The sequence below is a fragment of the Nerophis lumbriciformis genome, linkage group LG05, assembly GCF_033978685.3.
Source record: "Nerophis lumbriciformis linkage group LG05, RoL_Nlum_v2.1, whole genome shotgun sequence".
NCBI classification, from domain to species: Eukaryota; Metazoa; Chordata; class Actinopteri; order Syngnathiformes; family Syngnathidae; genus Nerophis; species Nerophis lumbriciformis.
In genome coordinates this window covers 36,017,043-36,037,665 of record NC_084552.2, presented here as the reverse complement: position 1 = coordinate 36,037,665, position 20,623 = coordinate 36,017,043, and the positions used below count along the sequence as shown (strand labels likewise).

The 20,623-nt window shown below is 40.0% G+C and overlaps 1 protein-coding gene across 5 annotated transcripts in view; it reads left to right on the top strand.

Moving 5' to 3' along the window:
- tmpoa (thymopoietin a) overlaps window positions 1-17,436 on the top strand; it is a 31,787-nt gene extending 14,351 nt beyond the window's left edge. Inside the window, exons 2-9 of one of the 5 annotated variants that reach the window (XM_061960647.2) lie at window positions 3,385-3,499; window positions 6,864-7,013; window positions 8,180-8,292; window positions 11,749-11,880; window positions 14,233-14,430; window positions 16,138-16,269; window positions 16,464-16,564; window positions 16,656-17,436. In XM_061960647.2, coding sequence (XP_061816631.1) covers window positions 3,385-3,499; window positions 6,864-7,013; window positions 8,180-8,292; window positions 11,749-11,880; window positions 14,233-14,430; window positions 16,138-16,269; window positions 16,464-16,564; window positions 16,656-17,052 — 1,338 coding nt within the window. In that variant the 3' untranslated portion in view covers window positions 17,053-17,436. The remainder of the gene's footprint in view (window positions 1-3,384; window positions 3,500-6,863; window positions 7,014-8,179; window positions 8,293-11,748; window positions 11,881-14,232; window positions 14,431-16,137; window positions 16,270-16,463; window positions 16,565-16,655) is intronic. The other 4 variants (XM_061960649.2, XM_061960648.2, XM_061960650.2 and 1 more) reach the window with 4 other exon arrangements.
- Window positions 17,437-20,623: the final 3,187 nt, after the last annotated feature.

Genomic DNA, 20,623 nt, shown 5'->3' with positions numbered 1-20,623 from the left:
ATGTTGCTGATGTCAGATTGACTTGCAAAGGTTGCTCTACTTTATCTTGGTACTTGCATCATTTCAGCCCTAAATTTGTATGTAGGTGTAGGGTATCCATACTGTGCCAAATTGTGAATAATGTCTTCTTAGTTGGTGTCATAAGAGTCTGTGTTTGAAAAGGGAAAACTGAGGACTTGAAAAGTACACGGGGTCCACTTTGTCTCCCCACTAAACCAGTTTTGGTAGCACCTGCAGGCTCAGCAAACACTTTTTATTTTAAGTTAACAGAGATTGATGTTTGCCGAGCAAAATTATAAAGTTCAGAGGGACTAGAATTTGAAGGAGAAGGTGGTGGTTATAGTGTGACTCTCAATGGGTATGGAGTAGGGCTGGGCGATATATCGCGGGTTTGTCTCTGTGCGATATAGAAAATAACTATCGTGATATTCGAGTATACGTTCTCACGCAGTTGCTTTTAGCTGCTGGCATTACACTACAGGCTCTCCTCGCTCTTTCCTGTGTCTCCTTCTCACAGACAGACAAGCGCACCTTCTTACATACGTCACATACTGTCACGTCATACGTCACATACGTATACGCTCTCGCGCAGCAAAGAGGTAGCAGCATGGGTAACGTTAGCTGTGATGCTAGCGCAGCCGTGCGAGTGGTAATACGAGAGAGAGATGGTGCGAATCTGGTAACAAATGAAGGAATAATTAATTCCCCCAAAAAACAGCAGGGGAATAACCGTAATTTGTCAAGTGTGGGGCAAAAGCGTTGCTATAAAAAGTAGCATTACTGCTAATATGTAGCATCATTTGAAAAGTCACCTGCTAGAGAATGAAGAGTGCTTACTCCGCACGTCAACATCTCCGTTCGGTGCCACACGCCCACACCATCAAAATGCCGAGGCAAACATTTCCAGATCAACACCGTATGAAAAAAATAGTGATTTTTTTAGTTGTGATTTCCTTCTAAGTTTAAAATGAGCGTATATTAATGCAGTATGAAGAAGAATGTTTTAATGTAGACACATAGAATCATCATACTGCTGTGATTATATGCATCAAGTGTTCATTCAAGGCTAAGGCAAAATATCGATATATATCGTGTATTGCGATATGGCCTTAAAATATTGCGATATTAAAAAAAGACCATATTGCTCAGCCCTAGTATGGAGCACAGGTGCAACGCTTCACAAAACCCACAGTTTGGATCTTGTCACGATTTATGGTTCAGTGCATTTTGTTTTTTTTTCCCCATCACCCCAGAATACCATATATCAAAATAATCCACCTTTACCATTTATCAATTGTGATTCTTACAAAAATATTTTATGAAATAAAACTTAAGAATGGCTCCTAAGGCTCTGACCCTTGAATTCATGTAAACAAAAAAATACTACTATCTTTATAACTACATTTTATACCACCGTCATAAGGTAAAGGACAAGCTTTATCAGTACTAGGGATAATGATAAACTGCGATAAAATTCTGTGCGGTTAGTAGTACCGTTTAAATTGTTATTTCCGAAAAATCGTCATTTATTAATGCATTTTAGGCAACACCACTCACTTCCTGGAAACGGAATCGCTGCAGCGCTGGCTTATATGCACTTGGCCCGTTTGGAATTAGAAAAGAGTTCAGTGACTTTTTGAGCCTATTCAACAATACTGCGATAATAATCATAACCGCAATTATTTAGGCTACTATAACCGTGATATGTGATATCGATATATGTGACAATCAATCAATCAAAGTGTCTCTATGCAGAGTTTTTTAGTAAATGTTATATCAGAGGAGTTGAATCTTTGCAGACACATAAACAAAAAGTCTGATTTGAAAAATATTTAGATATAGAAATGCTTTTTTTTCGATTAAATTAGTGGGTGTGTTTATTCTCCAAGTCGGGACTAATAAAGACTCTTGTGAGTGCCTGCCAGTCCGCATTTAGGGAAGAATTACTAGTGTGCCGCAGCAGATAGTGAAACTAAGGACTGTCACTAAAGCTGCTGCTCCTTCTAAATGTTATTTAAACTTTTATGCTAGTGTTAGTCATATTTCTTTATTCTGTTCTTCTGGGCTGCACTTCCGAGCTGTGTAAGGAGAAGAGGCACAACGCTGATTGAACATTTATTACGCCGTGACAAGCCTGATTTTCGCGCGGTAGAACGGGAGGTCGAGCACATACACGGACACAAACTTTCACGAAGACACACGCAAAGGTACGCAAAAACATATTTTCACAGATACACACAGGATCACGGTCTATTAAGGTGGATTGTTCCGTGCAGGATTACACCGAGCATTGTTGCTTCCCTACTTGTTACTAGTGCTGTAACTTCTAACAGACAGTTCAGAATCAGAAATACTTTATTAATCCCTGAGGGGAAATTAAGAGAGTTCCTCCATGTTTGATCGAGAAAATGTGCTGACAGCTGATCACCGTGATCGAACTCAAATTAATCGCGATCAACGATCACGATCATATAATCGTCCAGCCCTACAACATAATACATATTGTAATGAACATGTCTGTTACTACATTATATATAGACTTGCAGCGTGTATATAAAACGTTGAGGGAGGGCTTTGAAATTGTTTTAGAGGGCTTTGAAGGCTAAAACAGTGGCTCCCATTAGCTGCGTCTTGAAAGCATTTTTATCATGTTTAAAAAACCCCCACCCACACACACATAAATGCATATGCATTCTTTTCTTTTCATAATGATTGTGAACAATAGGCAAAATTAAAAAAAAGTGCAGTTCCCCTTTAAATTGGAGTGGAGTTGTAATTGTAACATAGTGGCCTCAATGATTCATGAAGTTAAGCTGATAAGTTTGTTCTTCTGCCTTAAATACTTTCTATCTGTAAGTAATATGTAATTGTCATTATTTCATAATTGTTTGTATTGATACATGTTGGTGTTTAGATGGCAATATTGTTAAGAACACTTATTATGAATGTCAAACTTGCTAGTGTGCGTATTTGTTGTGTAGCTGCTAAGCTCCTAGTAGCTTATAGCCTACCATATTAACCTTTTGTAAACAACTTCACTAAAATACAAAAGACCAACGTTGTGTGCTTATTGGAGGACATTAAGATGTTAACTGTCCAGCGTTGCACAAGTAAACATGCTTATGAGTGTGGAGTGAACACTTGTTTTTCTCTTTTTTGCCTGCCTACGTTACATCACCAAAACATTGTAAAGCCCAAAGGAGGCCACATTTTTAATCGTAGGACTCTCAAACCGAAATCTAAAACCAAAAGTGACCTTCCTTCCACCAGACCAGTTGAGTGTTATTTTCTAATCACATAAACTCAGAAAAACTGACCTACAAGGGCACGTGATGGTAACACATTGTTTATGGTTCCATGGTTAACAATCCATGGTTTTCACAGAAAGCACCTCGGAAAACTGAAAAGGTTCCAGTGGAGCTGGACGTGACAACGCTGACTGACGAAGACCTGAGAGAAGAACTGATCAAGCATGGAGTGCATGCTGGCCCGATTGTGGGTGAGTCAGTTATTTATATGGTCTCACTACTGTTACATTTGGCGTGCACATATGCATGTGCGCAGCCAGTGGTGGGATTGGGCAGCTGCTGGTTGAGCTGATAATCAATACACTGACAAACATGTGCACGCATGCATGCACGCAATGTAGCGGACTGGATTGCAATTGCTCCTCCATATTTACATTTTACAATCTTTCATAGGAATAGGAAACACTGGAAAGACTCAATAACCAAAACATAATATTCAATTAGTGTGATTGCTCCTGCGCATATGCTTAAAAAACAAATGATAAATTGCAAGCGCAACCATGTAGTAAATGAAAGGCCAGGCTATCATCATGCCATGTTTATAGAGGAAAAACTCCCTCTATGAAAGAAACGTCAAACTGGAACGACACTCAGTGCAGGGTGGCCCAGAAAGATTGAGGTCATGCGCTTCCCCCATATGTTACACACTGCCCACAGGTGTTACAATTCACAAATGCCTTGTACATTTTGCATAGCATTTTAGTCCTGTTGTAAGTTAATTTACTTAGTAGTAAGAAGGCATGTTATAAATATAATGTTGTGCAGTTACCACGCCATCATCACGGTTTTGGTGAAGACGGGTTGCATACTTGTGGGGGTGCTCTGCATGCCTGGGTTTTGCCTTTCGCAGCCGCTTGTATATGATTACTGAGTAAACGAATGACGCAAGAATTGATGTAGGACTGGGCGATATGAACCAAAACTGATATGCCGGTATTTTTAGTCCGAATTGCGGTATATGGTATACACCTTTTTATCTTAAACAAAAAGTGAAACGTGTTTAAGGTTTTATGGCTAGATAACCAGTGTGGAGCATACCGTATTTTCCGCACTATAAGGCGCACCGGATTATTAGCCGCACCTTCTATGAATTACATATTTCATAATTTTGTCCACCAATAAGCCGCCCCGGTCTATAAGCCGCGCCTACGCTGCGCTAAAGTGAATGTCAAAAAAACGCTGCGCTAAAGTGAATGTCAAAAAAACAGTCAGATAGTTCAGTCAAACTTTAATAATATATTGAAAACCAGCGTTCTAACAACTCTGTCCCAAAATGTACGCAAATGTGCAATCACAAACATAGTAAAATTCAAAATGGTGTAGAGCAATAAATAGCAACATAATGTTGCTCGAACGTTAATGTCACAACACACAAAATAAACATAGCGCTCACCTTCTGAAGTTATTCTTCATTCGTAAATCCTTCGAATTCTTCGTCTTCGGTGTCCGAATTGAAAAGTTGCGCAAGCGTGGGATCCAAAAATGGCCGGCTCCGCCTCGTCGAAGTCATCGGATTCAGTGTCGCTGTTGTTGTGCAGCAGTTCTGTGAATCCTGCCTTCCGGAAAGCTCGGACCACAGTTGTGACCGAAACTATCTGCCCAGGCATTTACGATCCACTGGCAGATGTTGGCGTATGTCGACCGGCGCTATCTGCCCGTCTTAGTGAAGGTGTGTTCGCCTTCGGAGCTGTGTGAAAAAAGCCACCCGGCCTCTTCGCGTAAACTTCCCTTAACCACTCGCTCATCTTTTCTTCATCCATCCATCCCTTCGAGTTAGCTTTTATGATGACGCCGGCTGGAAAGGTCTCTTTTGGCAAGGTCTTCCTTTTGAATATCATCATGGGTGGAAGTTAGCATGGCAAGCTAGAACCACAGTGAAGGATGACTTCTCATTCCCTGTGGTGCGAATATTCACCGTACGTGCTCCCGTTCCACAGTGCGGTTCACAGGAATATCAGCTGTGAAATACGGTAGTAATCCGTGTGCGGTGGAGAGATTGCGTCTTTTTATGAACCGGATCGCTTAGTAGGAGCCATTTTGTGGTCTTTACAGATGTAAACAGGAAATGAAACGTACGGTGATATCCGCGCGTTTTTTCTTCTTCTTCCGGGGGCGGGTGAAGCGCTTCCTGTTCTATGGGGGCGGGTGCTTTCCTTGGCGGTTGCTTGCGTAGAAGAAGAAGCGCTTCCTGTTCTACCGGGAAAAAAGATGGCGGCTGTTTACCGAAGTTGCGAGACCGAAACTTTATGAAAATGAATCGTAATAAAGCGCACCGGGTTATAAGGCGCACTGTCAGCTTTTGAGAAAAATTGTGGTTTTTAGGTGCGCCTTATAGTGCGGAAAATACGGTACTCAGATTATTTTTGTTGTAAGTAGTAACGTGTTGTTTATTTCTATAAATTAGTTAGACGGTACTATGTCAAAGCAAAGCAGTTTTTGTTCATTTACGTTTAACGGTTTATGGCCTCAGGCTTGTGCACTGGGATAGATGAAGCTTCTACTGGCTCACTGCGGTGATGCGGTGAAGGCCGCTGGCTATTCAGTTTGAAACTACTCTTCAGCTACCCAGCCGCTATACTAGGTTAGTCCGCACGAGCTATCTGGGGAGGCACTTACAAGCCAAGCAGTAGCTAAACATTTGACACACCTAGCGAGCAGCAGAGAGAAGCTATCGCTAGCTGCTGTGCTAATTCGCTAACAGAACTTAACAACATAAACAGATGAAATGAGTGAATAAGTCGCTAAAAGGAGAGATATATGTTCCCAAGCAAATTGGTGTACGTGTAAATAAAGCTGTAGTCACTCACTCATAGCCAAATGCAGCATCACTCAGGAGTCAAGAAATTGGCACCCGAGCCGCCATATTATTTTGAAAAGTTTGTTTTGTTGCGTCAGAGAGGCCTACGTAAATATGCAAGGGGCGGAGTTGAGCCAAAGGGAAGGCCCTGTGCTTTGCCCGTCAGGCGCAGAGAAGAGCAAACGACCGTAGCAAAAATACCGCTACGGTGATATTGTCTGAAATATATATCTCTTTCTAAAACATACAGGTATTACTATAACACCCAATATACCAACCAGCCCTAAATGGATGTCCATATGTGTTTGGATGTGTGTGTATCTTTTATATTACTCTACTCTAAGTTATCACAAATGTACTTATTAAAAACTGTTTTGAAAACAATCTTGGTTTTGGTAAATACAAACTACCTAAATAAAGTTTTAGAATTACAACAGCAGATTGATATTTGCATTAGCACACAATCACATCTTGGTAATCACATTTTACCAAGACATATCTGTGTAAAATATGATTTCACCAATTACGTTGTTTGTCACTCCAGCAGTCTAAATGTAGTATTACAAATTAATTTTATTCATATTTTTGAGTAAATGAAATCTTCTAGAACGCTGCCACTCTGAAGATGAATCGTTTGGGCCTGCTTGACTATTCTAGATATTTATTATAGTATAAATTGATCAGAATGTTAATCTAAATCCATTGATTGATTACGTAGTTTATCTTGACTGATCCACCCATTTTTTTCATCCTCCCAGCATCTACCCGTCAGCTGTACGAGAAGAAGTTGCAGAAGCTTCTTAATGGTGGTTCTGCACAGGAAGGAATAACAAAGATAGTGGTCACAGAGATTCAAATCACCCACAATGGCAACTCTGAATCAGAACTCTACAGTGACAAGGAGGATGGTAAGGAATTGCACTCATTGTTACAGATTGGATTGGGGGTCAAAATACACGGCTTTATATGATTAGGTGACATTTTCAGATAAGAAATTCTGATACCATTGTAAAAAAATGGCTGTTCACACTCAAATCCCACTATGGCAAAATAAGGAGATGTGGCTTTGCAGTGGGCTTTGTGGGAGGCATACATGGAGGAGAGCTGGGGTGGAGTTAATTACACAAAACAGTTTTTGCAGGCTGTAGAAAATACAAAGAAGCGATGCAGAGCCGATCTATAAAGCTTTCTGTGCAGGTAATTACAGTATGTGTAACTGCTCTACAGCCATATCAAATTCAAAGGGCTGAAAATTTGTACAATAAGTGCCCTTTAACTTTGTCATTTTCGTTAACACCGACATAACTACTGTCGAGTTACACAACATTAGATTGCATACAGTGACTTTCTATTTAGTGCAAACTGAACTTAAAATTAAAACTTAACCCCTCTGCCACTTCACGGTGGCAGAGGGGTTAGTGCATCTGCCTCACAATACGAACGTCCTGAGTAGTCTTGGGTTCAATCCCGGGCTCGGGATCTTTCTGTGTGGAGTTTGCATGTTCTCCCCGTGACTGCGTGGGTTCCCTCCGGGTACTCCGGCTTCCTCCCACCTCCAAAGACATGCACCTGGGGATAAGTTGATTGGCAACACTAAATTGGCCCTAGTGTGTGGATGTGAGTGTGAATGTTGTCTGTCTATCTGTGTTGGCCCTGCGATGAGGTGGCGACTTGTCCAGGGTGTACCCCGCCTTCCGCCCGATTGTAGCTGAGATAGGCTCCAGCGACCCCAAAGGGAATAAGCGGTAGAAAATGGATGGATGGATGGATGAACTTAAAAAGAAAAGCATGGCAGTATTCACCTGGATTCAACCACAGAAACTTAACAAAATCTACCCATTTAGATAGTCACTGGAAGAATGATTTACAAATGATTGATTGCTCCCCATTCTTGTTATTTGTCTTACAAAAGTGACAAGTAAATGTATAAGCAATGGCTAGTTTTTTCTTTCATTTGATTTCAGTTATCCAAAACGCTCATGTTGACGTGAGTCAGCCAGTCTAAGTGGGATCGACATAAACGGGTACGCATCACCTGTATGCTTAGTATATTTATAGTACTGTTTGTTTTTAGATGTGATAGTTGAAGAACCTGAGCCTGAGCCAGTTCCAGTGGTGGAGAAGCCAGTAAGAAGCAGAGGGAAGACACCAATCACAACACGCACACGTAGCAGCCAGTACAAGACTGTAAGTAGATTTTCTGCTTTTGGGGTAAATTATTTTATTTCTGAACCCAATTGTCACTTTGACAAAGTAGTTTTTCGTTACATTATTTTAATGAACCAAAATTAAGAAGTTTTGTGTTGGTCTTTCACATTTCCTTGTTTTGCTATTTTAATGTAACTCCTAACAGAATGTAATCAATCCAAATAATAGGTGAAAGTATTTCCAGTTCCCATCAGACGTTTGTACTTACACTAATCATAGACATTAATTTCATATTCATTTTGGGGCTTTGTATATATACTTAAACCGTTGTTTTTTTCAATGTGGACTGATTTATACAACGTCATCAACGCTTTTTTTTTTTTTTTTTTTTTCATCAACGCTTTTTAAAAACAGAAATTGGGTGAACATATTTGAATTCATTTTGGGGTTTTTCTCATCAAAACTGGTTACACAGGCTCAAAAGTTTACAACCTCAATATTTATATTTTGTAATTTACCCGTTGTACCTTAACCAGGCGCTGTCTGTAGCCATCAACAAGGATAGTTGACCACTCTTCTTGCCAGAATTATTGGTTGGTTTCCTGGAACATACTGGCTATTAGAAGTGGGGGGAACAATCGATTTTTAGTTGCATTACAATTTGGACAGAGACGATTATAGAATCTGTTAGTAAACGATAATAATCAATTAACGATGCAGACAGTTAATATTTATGTATTTTGATCATTTCAAGCATACGTGGCGCATTACTTTAAAAAACGCATCACAACGTTTGTTTTTTTCTTTCTTTATCACTAATTTCTGCTCACTGAGACAAAAAACATAATAAAATATCACTTACTGTATAAGGTCTGCTGTCATTAGGATGCCATCCACAACTTGCTGCAGTAGTAGCACTGTTTTTATCACACAGCTTTGTGGCAAGAGTAGTCATTATATTTGCAAAAAGAAATATCACCTGACACGTACAAGTCATTTGGGAAATTTTTCGGCTTTGTATTTTAGAGTTAGTTTGGTAGTTTAACTTGGTCGTGTGTCCGGAGGCAAGCACAGAAATGGCCCCAGAAGGGTTCACCGTGCAGGGCTGTGTATAGAGGGATTGCCTCTGGCTGCCACGGCTCCGCGGAGGTACCGGTAAGTGTTTCTCAAGTTGTGTGTTTCCCCTTTTCCTCTCAATGACAGCAACTCAGTCACATTACGACAATTTTCACGACTTTTCGCATATAGATTCTGCTTTTTAGCGAACATTGATTCCACCCGCTATTCCGATGACACGTAAATCTATGATTCTGTTTACTTTTGCAAACCTGGAAGTTGGGCGGTTAAAAGTTAGACTTTGATTGGCTGTTTCGCCGTGTGTTTTTTTTAATGCTTTGCAGCGGCACCTGAATGAATGTGACAGCGCGCGTGTCATAATTACGACGGTCAGATGGATAAAAAAAAGTACCGATAGCTGTATCATTAGTCTAGAATTTTCATGGACTGACCCAATTAGGAACCGGTACCTAAAATACCACCACTCGGTATACTTTACATATTGATTATATTTATTCATATGACGTTTATTGTATTTCATAGTAGCTCTAGAGTTTAACAGTCAAGACCTATTACATACTTATAGGCCAAGTATGAAGTAAAATTAATCGCAATACAAGCTAGAAAACACTTGTCACATTTAGCCTTTTCATTCAGTTTTCTGGTCCCCTCTGAGTGCAGAAAAGCAAACCCATTTAAGTCGAACAAATCATCAAGTGCTCGCTTAAGCCTATGTTGACATACATGGTCGACTGCTTTTGTCAACATAAAATTTGAGACCCAAATAGGTAATTTCTATAAAAAATTATTTTAATTAATTAAATTAATGTCCTCTTGTGTTAAAGCTGCTGTATGTCACAGTTAGGTAGATACATTACTTAGAAGGTTCTTACATTGGATCATTGTAACCCCATATATGCACGCGCACAGAGAAAAAGCATAACGACCCGCCACCTGATTTATGGTGTATTGCATCTGTTTTTTAATTCTGTCATTCGGAAATATCTCCTATCTGGGTGGGCATACGCGTGTCATAGACACACAAAATTAAGGCCAATCCAAGCCAACACTGATTTCGGTCTACGGGGAAGTGTTTAACTTCTAATTGTGAAAGATATAGACATTTCTAAAGCAAATAAGTTCTTATAAACCACTATTGATAACATAAGCTAACTGCTGGTGTTCTTATTTTTTTTAGTTGAAAAAATTTTAACTTTGGCCAATTTGCAAACGACAAATTAAGTCAACTGCTCTAGGTTAAAACAATATTTATTGCCCCTTCTCCTTACACCTCTAGTGTATGTCAAGAGTAAACTTACAGGCAACGGCTATTTTTGGTCTTGTTTACAGCGACACCCATATACGTCAGACTAAACTGGGTCCGCGGTACATACCTTCTTGTCAGAAATTCCCATACACTCCAATGTGGGCAACTAATTACTGCACAGAGAGTATAGTATCAATAAAACGGGTGACCTCCCTAATCTTCAACTTCACTTAAAATCTACAGCTGTTCGGCTGAATCTTAAGCACCCCTCGAGTGTTTCAACAGGACAATGATCTCGTCTCATAAAATTATTTGTGGACTATGCTCAAAAGCAGGGTTCATCTCAGGAAACCCCCAATACTGCCAAAAGGAGTGGTCAGATATTGTGCAAGAAATTATGCCAGAAGCCTGTTCATGGCTACAAAAAGCATCTGGTTAAGGCGATACGTAAAAATCACTGATGTTGTATAGTCATTTCACTCTGCAGAAAAGAATGGTTAAAATCAATTACTAAGGGCCCATAATTGATTTGTCTTTCAATCCCATAAGTGTATGAAAACTGGTACGATGCATAGCCGCACTGTAACAAAGCTGTTTATCTGCTAATTAGGTATAACCTTACAAAAACTGAGTTTCCACTAATATCAGCAGCATGGAACACGGCTGGGTTTCATTATAATGTGCCCTCACTTGGAAAGGAAGAAAAGTTAATTTTACTCAGTGCAAGGCTGCATGTTCATTTGCAAACTGTGTTTTTCTGTATGTCAGACTTAAAGCACATGATGTGGATTAGCCATGGTGGATTCTTTTCACTGCTGACTTTTCGTTCTCTTACCACGATGTCTGTTTCAGAGCAACGCAATATCTATTTCTTTACATCTTTAGTTTTGTGGAAAGCTTAATTTGACGAATTTAAAGGGGATTTCTCTGAAAAATAAGTAATGTTTGCTTCCCTCCTTGTAATGTGTACTGTGTGTGCTGTGATGTGTGATTTTGAGTGAGCAGCTCCTCCTGCTGTTTCGAAGGACATGGTTCACCTAAGTGACCTTTTTGTCTGTCTTAACGTTTTTTCCATCCCACACAATTTATATTGTTTTTAATATCCAACTCCACTCTTCAATGCAGTGTTCTTTTCGCTCGTTTTCTCCTTACTCTTCTTCTCTCTCTCCCAGCAAATACTGCTTGAGGATCTCAGGCCTGTAATAAATCATCAGGTCACATTGGAGTCCAACCGAAATGTTTGCAACAGGTTGGAAAGTCCTGCTCGGGCTGAGCCTTTGGCAGACTCATCTTGGCCCATTCAGGTAGTTCTGGGCTTATCACTTATTCAGCCCTTTAAAAACTGCTGGACTGCTGCGTCGTCTGTGTTGCTATGGTAATTGCTCAATATGGACGAATACAGTGTCTGCTAAATGCTAAACATAACCTTTTTTCTCCTCTTCACTTTGATAACAAGATAATCCATGTAGAGCTTGTAGACGCACATACAAACCTTATTTATTAGGGATATATTTTAAAGTGGCTAAGGGTTTAAAGAAGGGGATGTCCAAACTTATTCCACAAAGTAGGGAATTTAAACGGTGTGAGGAGGCACTATATTATTATTCATGTTTGAATTCATTGAACACGCTAAGCAAGCCAATATGGGTCAGGATATTCTGAGCTATTAAATATTTCTACAGAAAAAAACGACCGACATCTCAGCTAGGTGACACATTTTTGAGGGCTTTGCCATACTAACTTGGAGTGCAAGAGTTCACAAAATCCATGGTTTGGATCTTTTTACTGTTTTGTTGTCACAGTTTTTGGTTTCTTGTACCCTGTCGTGCTTTTTTACACTGCAGAAAACCATATATCGCATTAATGCACCATTACCAGTTTTCAGTTGTTACAAAAATATCTGATAAAATAAAACCTAAAATGGCTCTTACAGCTCCAACACTTGAATTAAATGCAAAAATCCTTACATTTGTACATCATTGGACAATTTTGCCCAGCATTTTCAAGTCAAAGCATATTATTTTAACATAATGTACCAATAACTGCTTTAAGTTAGTAAAATAAAGCACACAGAAGGATGCATCATTAGAATAGAAAAGAAAGCCTTTATTGTCATTATCCTGTGTATAATGAGAGTTGAAGAGCAGCTCCTTAACTGCCCACATAAATAGAATAGAAGAAAACGTATAAATACAAAGTATAACATTATAAAAACACAGACAGTTAAGTTAAAGTACCAATGATTGTCACACACACACTAGGTGTGGTGAAATGTGTGTCCTCTGCATTTCTTATTATTATTAATGTTATTATTATTATTATTATTATTATTATTATTATTATTATTTCAACACCAAACTATAGTTTTACCAGTCCAAGTTATCATTAAAGGGGCTGTGTGTAACTTGCTCAGTTACATTTTTAAACCCAAAAAATATAACAAGAACGACAGCATGTTACTAATTATATTTAATAAAAATTGTTCATCGGTTTGAGGTAAAGTGACTACGATTTGCAGTCAGTTTGTCATGATGGAATATACTGTACATTCATCGATAGCGAGCATTAGTAGCTAAATTTTGCTGAATCGCTATCATTAGGTGACCACACACAAATCATGTCTGTGTCTATTACAATCCCTGGCATCGTGTGCTGCGTCGACTACAACAGCTGTCTAGCATTAGCAGCAGCATGGTGTTTTTCCTGTGCCTTTCACTAGGCTTTTGGACGACAAGTAGTCTTAACATTTGTAAAAAAGCATATCAACTGATGCAAAGAAAAGTAATTTGAGAACTCTTTTGCTCTTTAGATGAGTTTCGTAGTTATTTTTCGCACACTTGCGTTGGAGGTGGCCACGTAGAGATCTGTGTAACAAACATTGTTTATCATCACAATAACAGCATTTCAGTCATATTACGCCCGTTTCCATCACTTTCTACTCATAATAGTAGATTCTGTTTTTATTGGCCATTACTGTGATTCTGTCTACATTTTCGTTAACGTGGAATTAATAGGGTTCTCCGCTCCAAACTAATTCATAACAAAGAAAAAACATCAGAACAACACACAAAGTGTCAGGTCAACTGAATGGTTTCAATTTTTTTCATAAACCATTCCATCCCAAATACTAACAAAACCAAAACCTGCATGTTGTTATGAGCAAGTTTTGACAAAAAATTGTTTATATTTTCTCCAAAACAGGACGCCCAAAAATCACCTGAAAGATTGAGACATTTCCAAATGCTCTTTGTTTTTGTGTGATGTTCTCATGGTGGCCGTGTTTAATTTTGTCTCTAGTGTGTTACTGGCCAATCAAAAACGGGCTGCAAAGCACAAATGCTACCCAGGTTGTGCTTTGAACACCCCTGATTTTAGAGGTTAAACTAATTGGTTGGCTTTTGAGTGATCTCTACTCGTACTGGCATTAGTTTATTTTGATTGACACAATTGGCCAACGCGACATATCGCAGGAGTGGAGCTTCTCTTTTTGTCCTCCTTTTTATTCTGGTGTCCGAGGAACATGAGCCATGACCTGGGCCAACTTCAGAAAAAAGTTTTACATCTTTAAGATCATCTGTTGGGGTGTGCTGTACTTGGTGATTTATTCTGCGCATCCATAGACGTGTAATCTAATGTCACACTCTGCTTTTCACAAGCCAAAGGCCCTGCCAGAGGAACAAATCCCGCAACCAGCTGCCAAGCAATCCAGGGCTTCCCCCCCTTGGATTTGCTATACGAAAATTGACCCAGTGACGTTTAGTCCTATGCGAAATGTCTCGCCCATTAAAAAGCAAGAGTCCCACTGGTCAGTTTTAGAGCAGTTTGGATCCAAACCAAGCAGTGGGAAAGCAGCGGTACATTTCAACTTCTCCTGTATGTATGTATGTGGTGGCACCAGTTTTTTTTTTTTGTATTACAGTGGAACCCACATATGTCGACAACCCATCTAAGGCGACCAACTCATCAAGTCGTTGTCCGCAATGTTTGTCTTATTACATAAACATAAATCCATGTCGACATACATGGTTGATCACTTTTGTTGACATCCAATTTACCAACCAAGGGGTAATTTCTTTAAAAAAATGTTATGTTTACATGATCATGTAGAATTAACTTCATCTTTATGACTAAACAGAGTGAAATACAACAACATAACTGCTCTATAGGGATGGGTAACTTTTCACATTTGAACAGATACGGTAACAATACTGCTTACACAGTAATCGATACCACTACTCAACGTTACCAATATTCAGTATTTTTTTGTGTGTTCACATTGTAATAAATGTTAATTGTTTATGAATAAAATATATTTTTTAATTTAACACTGAGCTGGTAACTGTGCTGATCAGTTTCTCATTGAAAATCCTAAAGTCCTCCACTTTTAAATGTAATTTGCTAATTTTACAAAGACTTTCAAGACATAAAACCAAATTACTGCAGGCATGGCACGTTTATTTATAGAGCACAATTCGTAAACAAAGGCAATTCAAAGTGCTGGACAGAAAATGTATAGAAGGCAAAACTAAAAAGAAAATAATTATTAAAGTAATCATTCAAATGAAAAACATAAAATAAAATCATCATAAAAACTCTTATAATTAAAATAAATAAATAAAAGTATAGATAAAATACTTTTAGTTGTCATGCACATCCATCCATTTTCGACTACTTGGATCCTATCCCAGCTGCACTCAGGCAAAAGGCAGGGTACACCTTGGACAAATCGCCACCTCATCGCAGGGCCAACACAGATAGACAATTTAAAAAAAATGTTTTCGGGCTGAATTTGAACATTGAAGCTTGTCTCACATCTTTAAGAATAATTTCCCAGGTTTTAGGAGCATAAAACTGGAACACAGCCTCGCCATGTTTTCCCTGACTCTGGGCACCAGCAGATTCATGGTTCCTATGGCTCTCACATGTCAGAGATGTGATTTGGCACAAGACCATGAAAAGACTTGTACAAAAGCAAAGCTGTTTTAAAGTCGACTCTGAGCAACAGGAAGCCAGTGCAGTGACCTAAGCACTGGACTAATGTGGGCATATTTTCTGGTTCTCGTCAGGACTCGAGTAGCAGTACCGTATTTTGGATGTACTGCAGCTGCTTTAGACCGTGAGAAGGCCTTTGCAGTAGTCTAACCTGCTGGAGACAAAGCTGTTTCGTGAGATGAGATTATAAGATGATATATAATACAAAATAATCAAAACAAAAATATAAATTCATGTCACTGGACAAAGTCACAAGTAAATGTGTAATCCATGGCTATTTTCAGTTATATCGACAGCCGCTTATGTCAACGTGAATCAACCAGTCCGAGGGTTGTCGACATCAATAGGTTCCACTGTACAGTGTATTACTTCTGAACATGTCAAACAGAATGGTGGTGTTGGGTGGTGAAGCACGAACAGGTTTAGCTCTCACACACACACCATATGGTTGGTAGTGGGCAATACATAAATTGTGCTTGTGTGTGTACAGCTGTTAAGTTTTTTTTTAGTTGTGACAGCTGTACAGTTGGGTAGATAAAGGTCACCCACACACACTTCTTTGTGAGTAGGTGGCGTGTGATCCTCCAGATGACCTGACTTATATAAGGAGACCACAGGAAATCACAAACCTCATGTCGACACGCAGCCTAGAGAAGCGCAGTTGTGCATTGCCACTGTCCAATGAGATGTTAGTGAGACAGGTCTGTGCAGTCACAGCCGGACCTAGTATGTTGAACATGGGGGTTGGACTAACTTTTTTTTTGTACATGTCACATGGTGAGGTGTCCTATTCGTTTGGGAGTTGAATCTGTTATCTGGCTAAGCACTTGATTTGTGAAAATGTGGAATATTCCACTCATATTCATGATGTCCACCTTTTTTGCACGTGACATAGGTGGAGAAGATAGCAGCCAGTGACCAAACCCCTAAGGTGGACGAGAAGGATGTTCTGAAAGAGCTGTTCCCCAATGACATCAACAGTTCACTAGGATTTACGTAAGTACTGCATTAGTCTTTTGAGACTGCAGATTCATGATTTATGTTGGACTTTCAGAGCCAGAAACCAGAAGTCTTTGTCTTCTTGTAGGGCCACTTGCAGACGACCTATCCGGGGAGCTGCCGGACGCCCCGTGACCTCCCGTGATCTCTTGAATGATGAAAACTCCTACTTTTCTTCCAAAACGGCTCAAATACTCAGCAACTCCACCTCTTCCTCCTACACAGAGAACCGTATTATCAACAGAGTCAGCAGTGTGCCAACCTTCTCCCCCAACCTCTTGCCCAGCACCACCAAGCTCCTGTCTGCCATGCCCCCTGCTGCTCCAACCAAAGTAGCACGCCCAGGCATGGCGCTGTGGAAAAAGATGCTCCTGTTGGTGATAGGAGCTGCTTTCCTGTTCTTTGTTTACCAAGCTATGGAAACCAATTCCATCAACCCTTTTTCAGCAGAAAGCTCAGAGGTGGTGAGTGGTAGCAAAGCATAAAAGTTCACCAAGAGGACAGTTTGCTCATAATTCGTTTTTCTGTGAATCACCATTAGTCATTTTTTTAAGACTATAACATACAAAAATGTAACACCATAGCTAACATTTGTGTCTTTTTTATTGCATTATTGCATGGTGTGAGTGAATGTAGTGTTCATTAGCTTAGTCATTAACAATCTTGAAAATGGAATTTAAAAATGTATTTTTTTATTTTTATTTGAACCTTCTTGATAAGACTTGTTATCCAAATAATTTTAAATTTTAAGCCTCATCAATATTTTTCTTAAATGTTCTTCTTATAATAAATGGAAATGTAAAATTTGACCAAATTATGTATTCATGTGACAAATATTGAATATATTCTCAATAAACTATAATATGGAATTTTGTTTGTATATTCTTCTTTACACTTAATGATTATGATGGTTTGAATGTATCTCTGATGATTAAAGGGGGGAAAAATAGTTGTGTTATATTATAAGCCTGTTTGTAAGCCTCTAATGGGGCACAACAATGCATTCAAGCTTATTGACCCCCCCCCCCCCCCCCCATTTTTACTTATTTATGGGAGGTAAGAGATGCACTTCATCCAAAGGTGAGTCTCTGTCTCAAATGGAATAAAGTAGTTTTGTGTTTGTTTTTATGTGGAGCAGCTGCGATTTTGGGGAAAAAAAACATGCTACTTGCAAACGTGTGTGGCATATTATATGGCTTAGATCAGGGCCATTCAACTGGGGGTCCACATCCGCCCCTGAGTTTACTTCAAAACGTAGAAAATACAGTGCTCCTGTTGTAAGAGGATTTTAGACAACTGTAAACCCATTGGCCCATCACATTGATATTTTAACCTTGCCAAAAGAACACTGGGATCTGAACTTGTGATTTTACTGAGGTGTTCCTCAAGGCACCTCTTTTTTCGGGGTTTTTTTGACAGTTTTATTTCTTTACATAATGTGAGCATCCCCCGCGACCCTGAAAGGGACAAGCGGTAGCAAATGGATGGATGGATTTATGTAACTAGGGTGTTGCTGTAACTCGTTTACTTCATATGCAGGCAGTAGTCATTTGTCCAACATCTGTAGTTACTAGTAGTGTTCCTGAAAGTTCCAATTTAGGTCATCACTTGTGAGAGACTCATATTTTTGCAGCAAATGATAAAAACAGAGTGCTGTAATGGAAATTATATTTGACTAGCTTTTTAGCAGAAGGTCCTTCAAAACAACAGCGCTCTTGTAATGTTGACAAAATCAAATGTCTACTGTGGAGGACGTTGGTGGTCCGCAGTATACAAAATAAGAACCATAGTGAAGGGGAAAGTCTGGCCACCTGGTTCTTAGCTTTCTAGAAATGTGTCCCCCAAATCAAGTTAGTTGAATTTCCCTAGTTTAGAAGTTCTATATCCTACAACATGTTGCTGACAATTATTGTGTACATTTTTAAATTTGTATTAAACATTTTAATTAAGAAAAAAAATGCAGGCATACAAATACAATACAGTACTGTGCTTACAAAAAGTTTGTTAAAGCGTCTTCCTGCTGGGAATTATTCTGTGAATTGACTTGAGACAACGCCCTATGTTGGCTTCATACATGCAGCACTCTTTTCCCTTGCTGATCAAATTAGTGATAAGAATTTCGGCTCTCTTAAAGAAAGCCTGGTCTAATTAGTCAGTTCACTAAATATAGACAGTTATTTGAGCTCCTGAATACCTTTTCAAATGTAAAGTGAGTTTATGTATTTGATTGGTACCAACAGTGCACTGCATTTTTTTTATACGTTCTTGGTATGAACGCACTAATGGGTCATTTCTGGTAAAGGTGCAACGTTTGTAGTCGAATTAGGAGACTTAGTAAACATATTTAAGCGTACTTGACAAGTAAATGGTTTCCATCCATCCATCCATCTTCTTCCGCTTATCTGAGGTTGTGTCGCGGGGGCAGCAGCCTAAGCAGGGAAGCCCAGACTTCCCTCTCTCCAGCCACTTCGTCCCGCTCCTCCCGGGGGATCCCGAGACGTTCCCAGACCAGCTGGGAGAGATAGTCTTCCCAACGTGTCCTGGGTCTTCCCCGTGGCCTCCTACCGGTCGGACGTGCCCGAAACACCTCCCTAGGGAGGCGTTCGGGTGGCATCCTGACCAGATACCCGAACCACCTCAACTGGCTCCTCTCGATGTGGAGGAGCAGCGGCTTTACTTTGAGCTGCTCCCGGATGACAAAGCTTCTCACCCTATCTCTATGGGAGAGCCCCGCCACCCGACAGAGGAAACTCATTTTGACCGCTTGTACCCGTGATTTTGTCCTTTAGGTCATGACCCAAAGCTCATGACCATAGGTGAGGATGGGAACGTAGATCGACCGGTAAATTGAGAGCTTTGCCTTCCGGCTCAGCTCCTTCTTCACCACAACAGATCGATACAGCGTCCGCATTACTGAAGACGCCGCCTGTCGATCTCACGATCCACTCTTCCCTCACTCGTGAACAAGACTCCGAGGTACTTGAACTCCTCCACTTGGGGCAAGATCTCCTCCCCAACCCAGAGATGGCACCACCCTTTTCCGGGCGAGAACCATGGACTCGGACTTGGAGGTGCTGATTCCCATCCCAGTTGCTTCACACTCGGCTGCGAACCGATCCAGTGAGAGCTGAAGATCTTGGCCAGATGAAGCCATCAGGACCACATCATTTGCAAATAGCAGAGACCTGATCCTGCAGCCACCAAACCAGATACCCTCAACGCCCTGACAGCACCTAGAAATTCTGTCCATAAAAGTTATGAACAGAATTGGTGACAAAGGGCAGCCTTGGCGGAGTCCAACACTCACTGGAAACGGGTCCGACTTATTGCCGGCAATGCAGATCAAGCTCTGGCACTGATCATACAGGGAGCGTGTTGTACCGAAATCTGTTACCCATCAGAATTTGTAACTCCAGGGGGCGATGTTCCCATGGCGTTTGTTTGATAGTTAAACGGCAAGCCCAAAGAGGAGGAGAAGAAGAACGCTTGCGTAAATGGCGTAAACCAGCCTTAATGCTGAAACGTCAGTTGTCAGAATTTCAGCATTAATAATAACAATGGACTCATACTATAATGAAAGTAAGTCATTAATTTCCAGAATATGTGTAATTTATTAATGCTGAAATTCTGACAACTGACGTTTCATTCCATGATAGCTTTTAATCCGGAAAATGTATGTGTGTGAGAGAGAATCAACAGCTGATACAATGGACTCATACTATAATGAAATCATTGATTTCCAGAATATGTGTAATTTATTAATGCTGAAATTCTGACAACTGACGTTTCAGCATTAAGGATAGTTTACGCCATTTACGCAAGCGTTCTTCTTCTCCTCCTCTTTGGGTTTGCCGTTTAACTATCAAACAAACGCCATGGGAACATCGCCCCCTGTAGTTAAAAATTCCGATGGGTAACAGATTTCGGTACAACACCGGGAAGGCTGAGGAGTGTGATCCCTCGATAGTTGGAACACACCCTCCGGTTCCCCTTCTTAAAGAGAGGAACCACCACCCCGGTCTGCCAATCCAGAGGTAAATGGTTTATGAGGTAAAA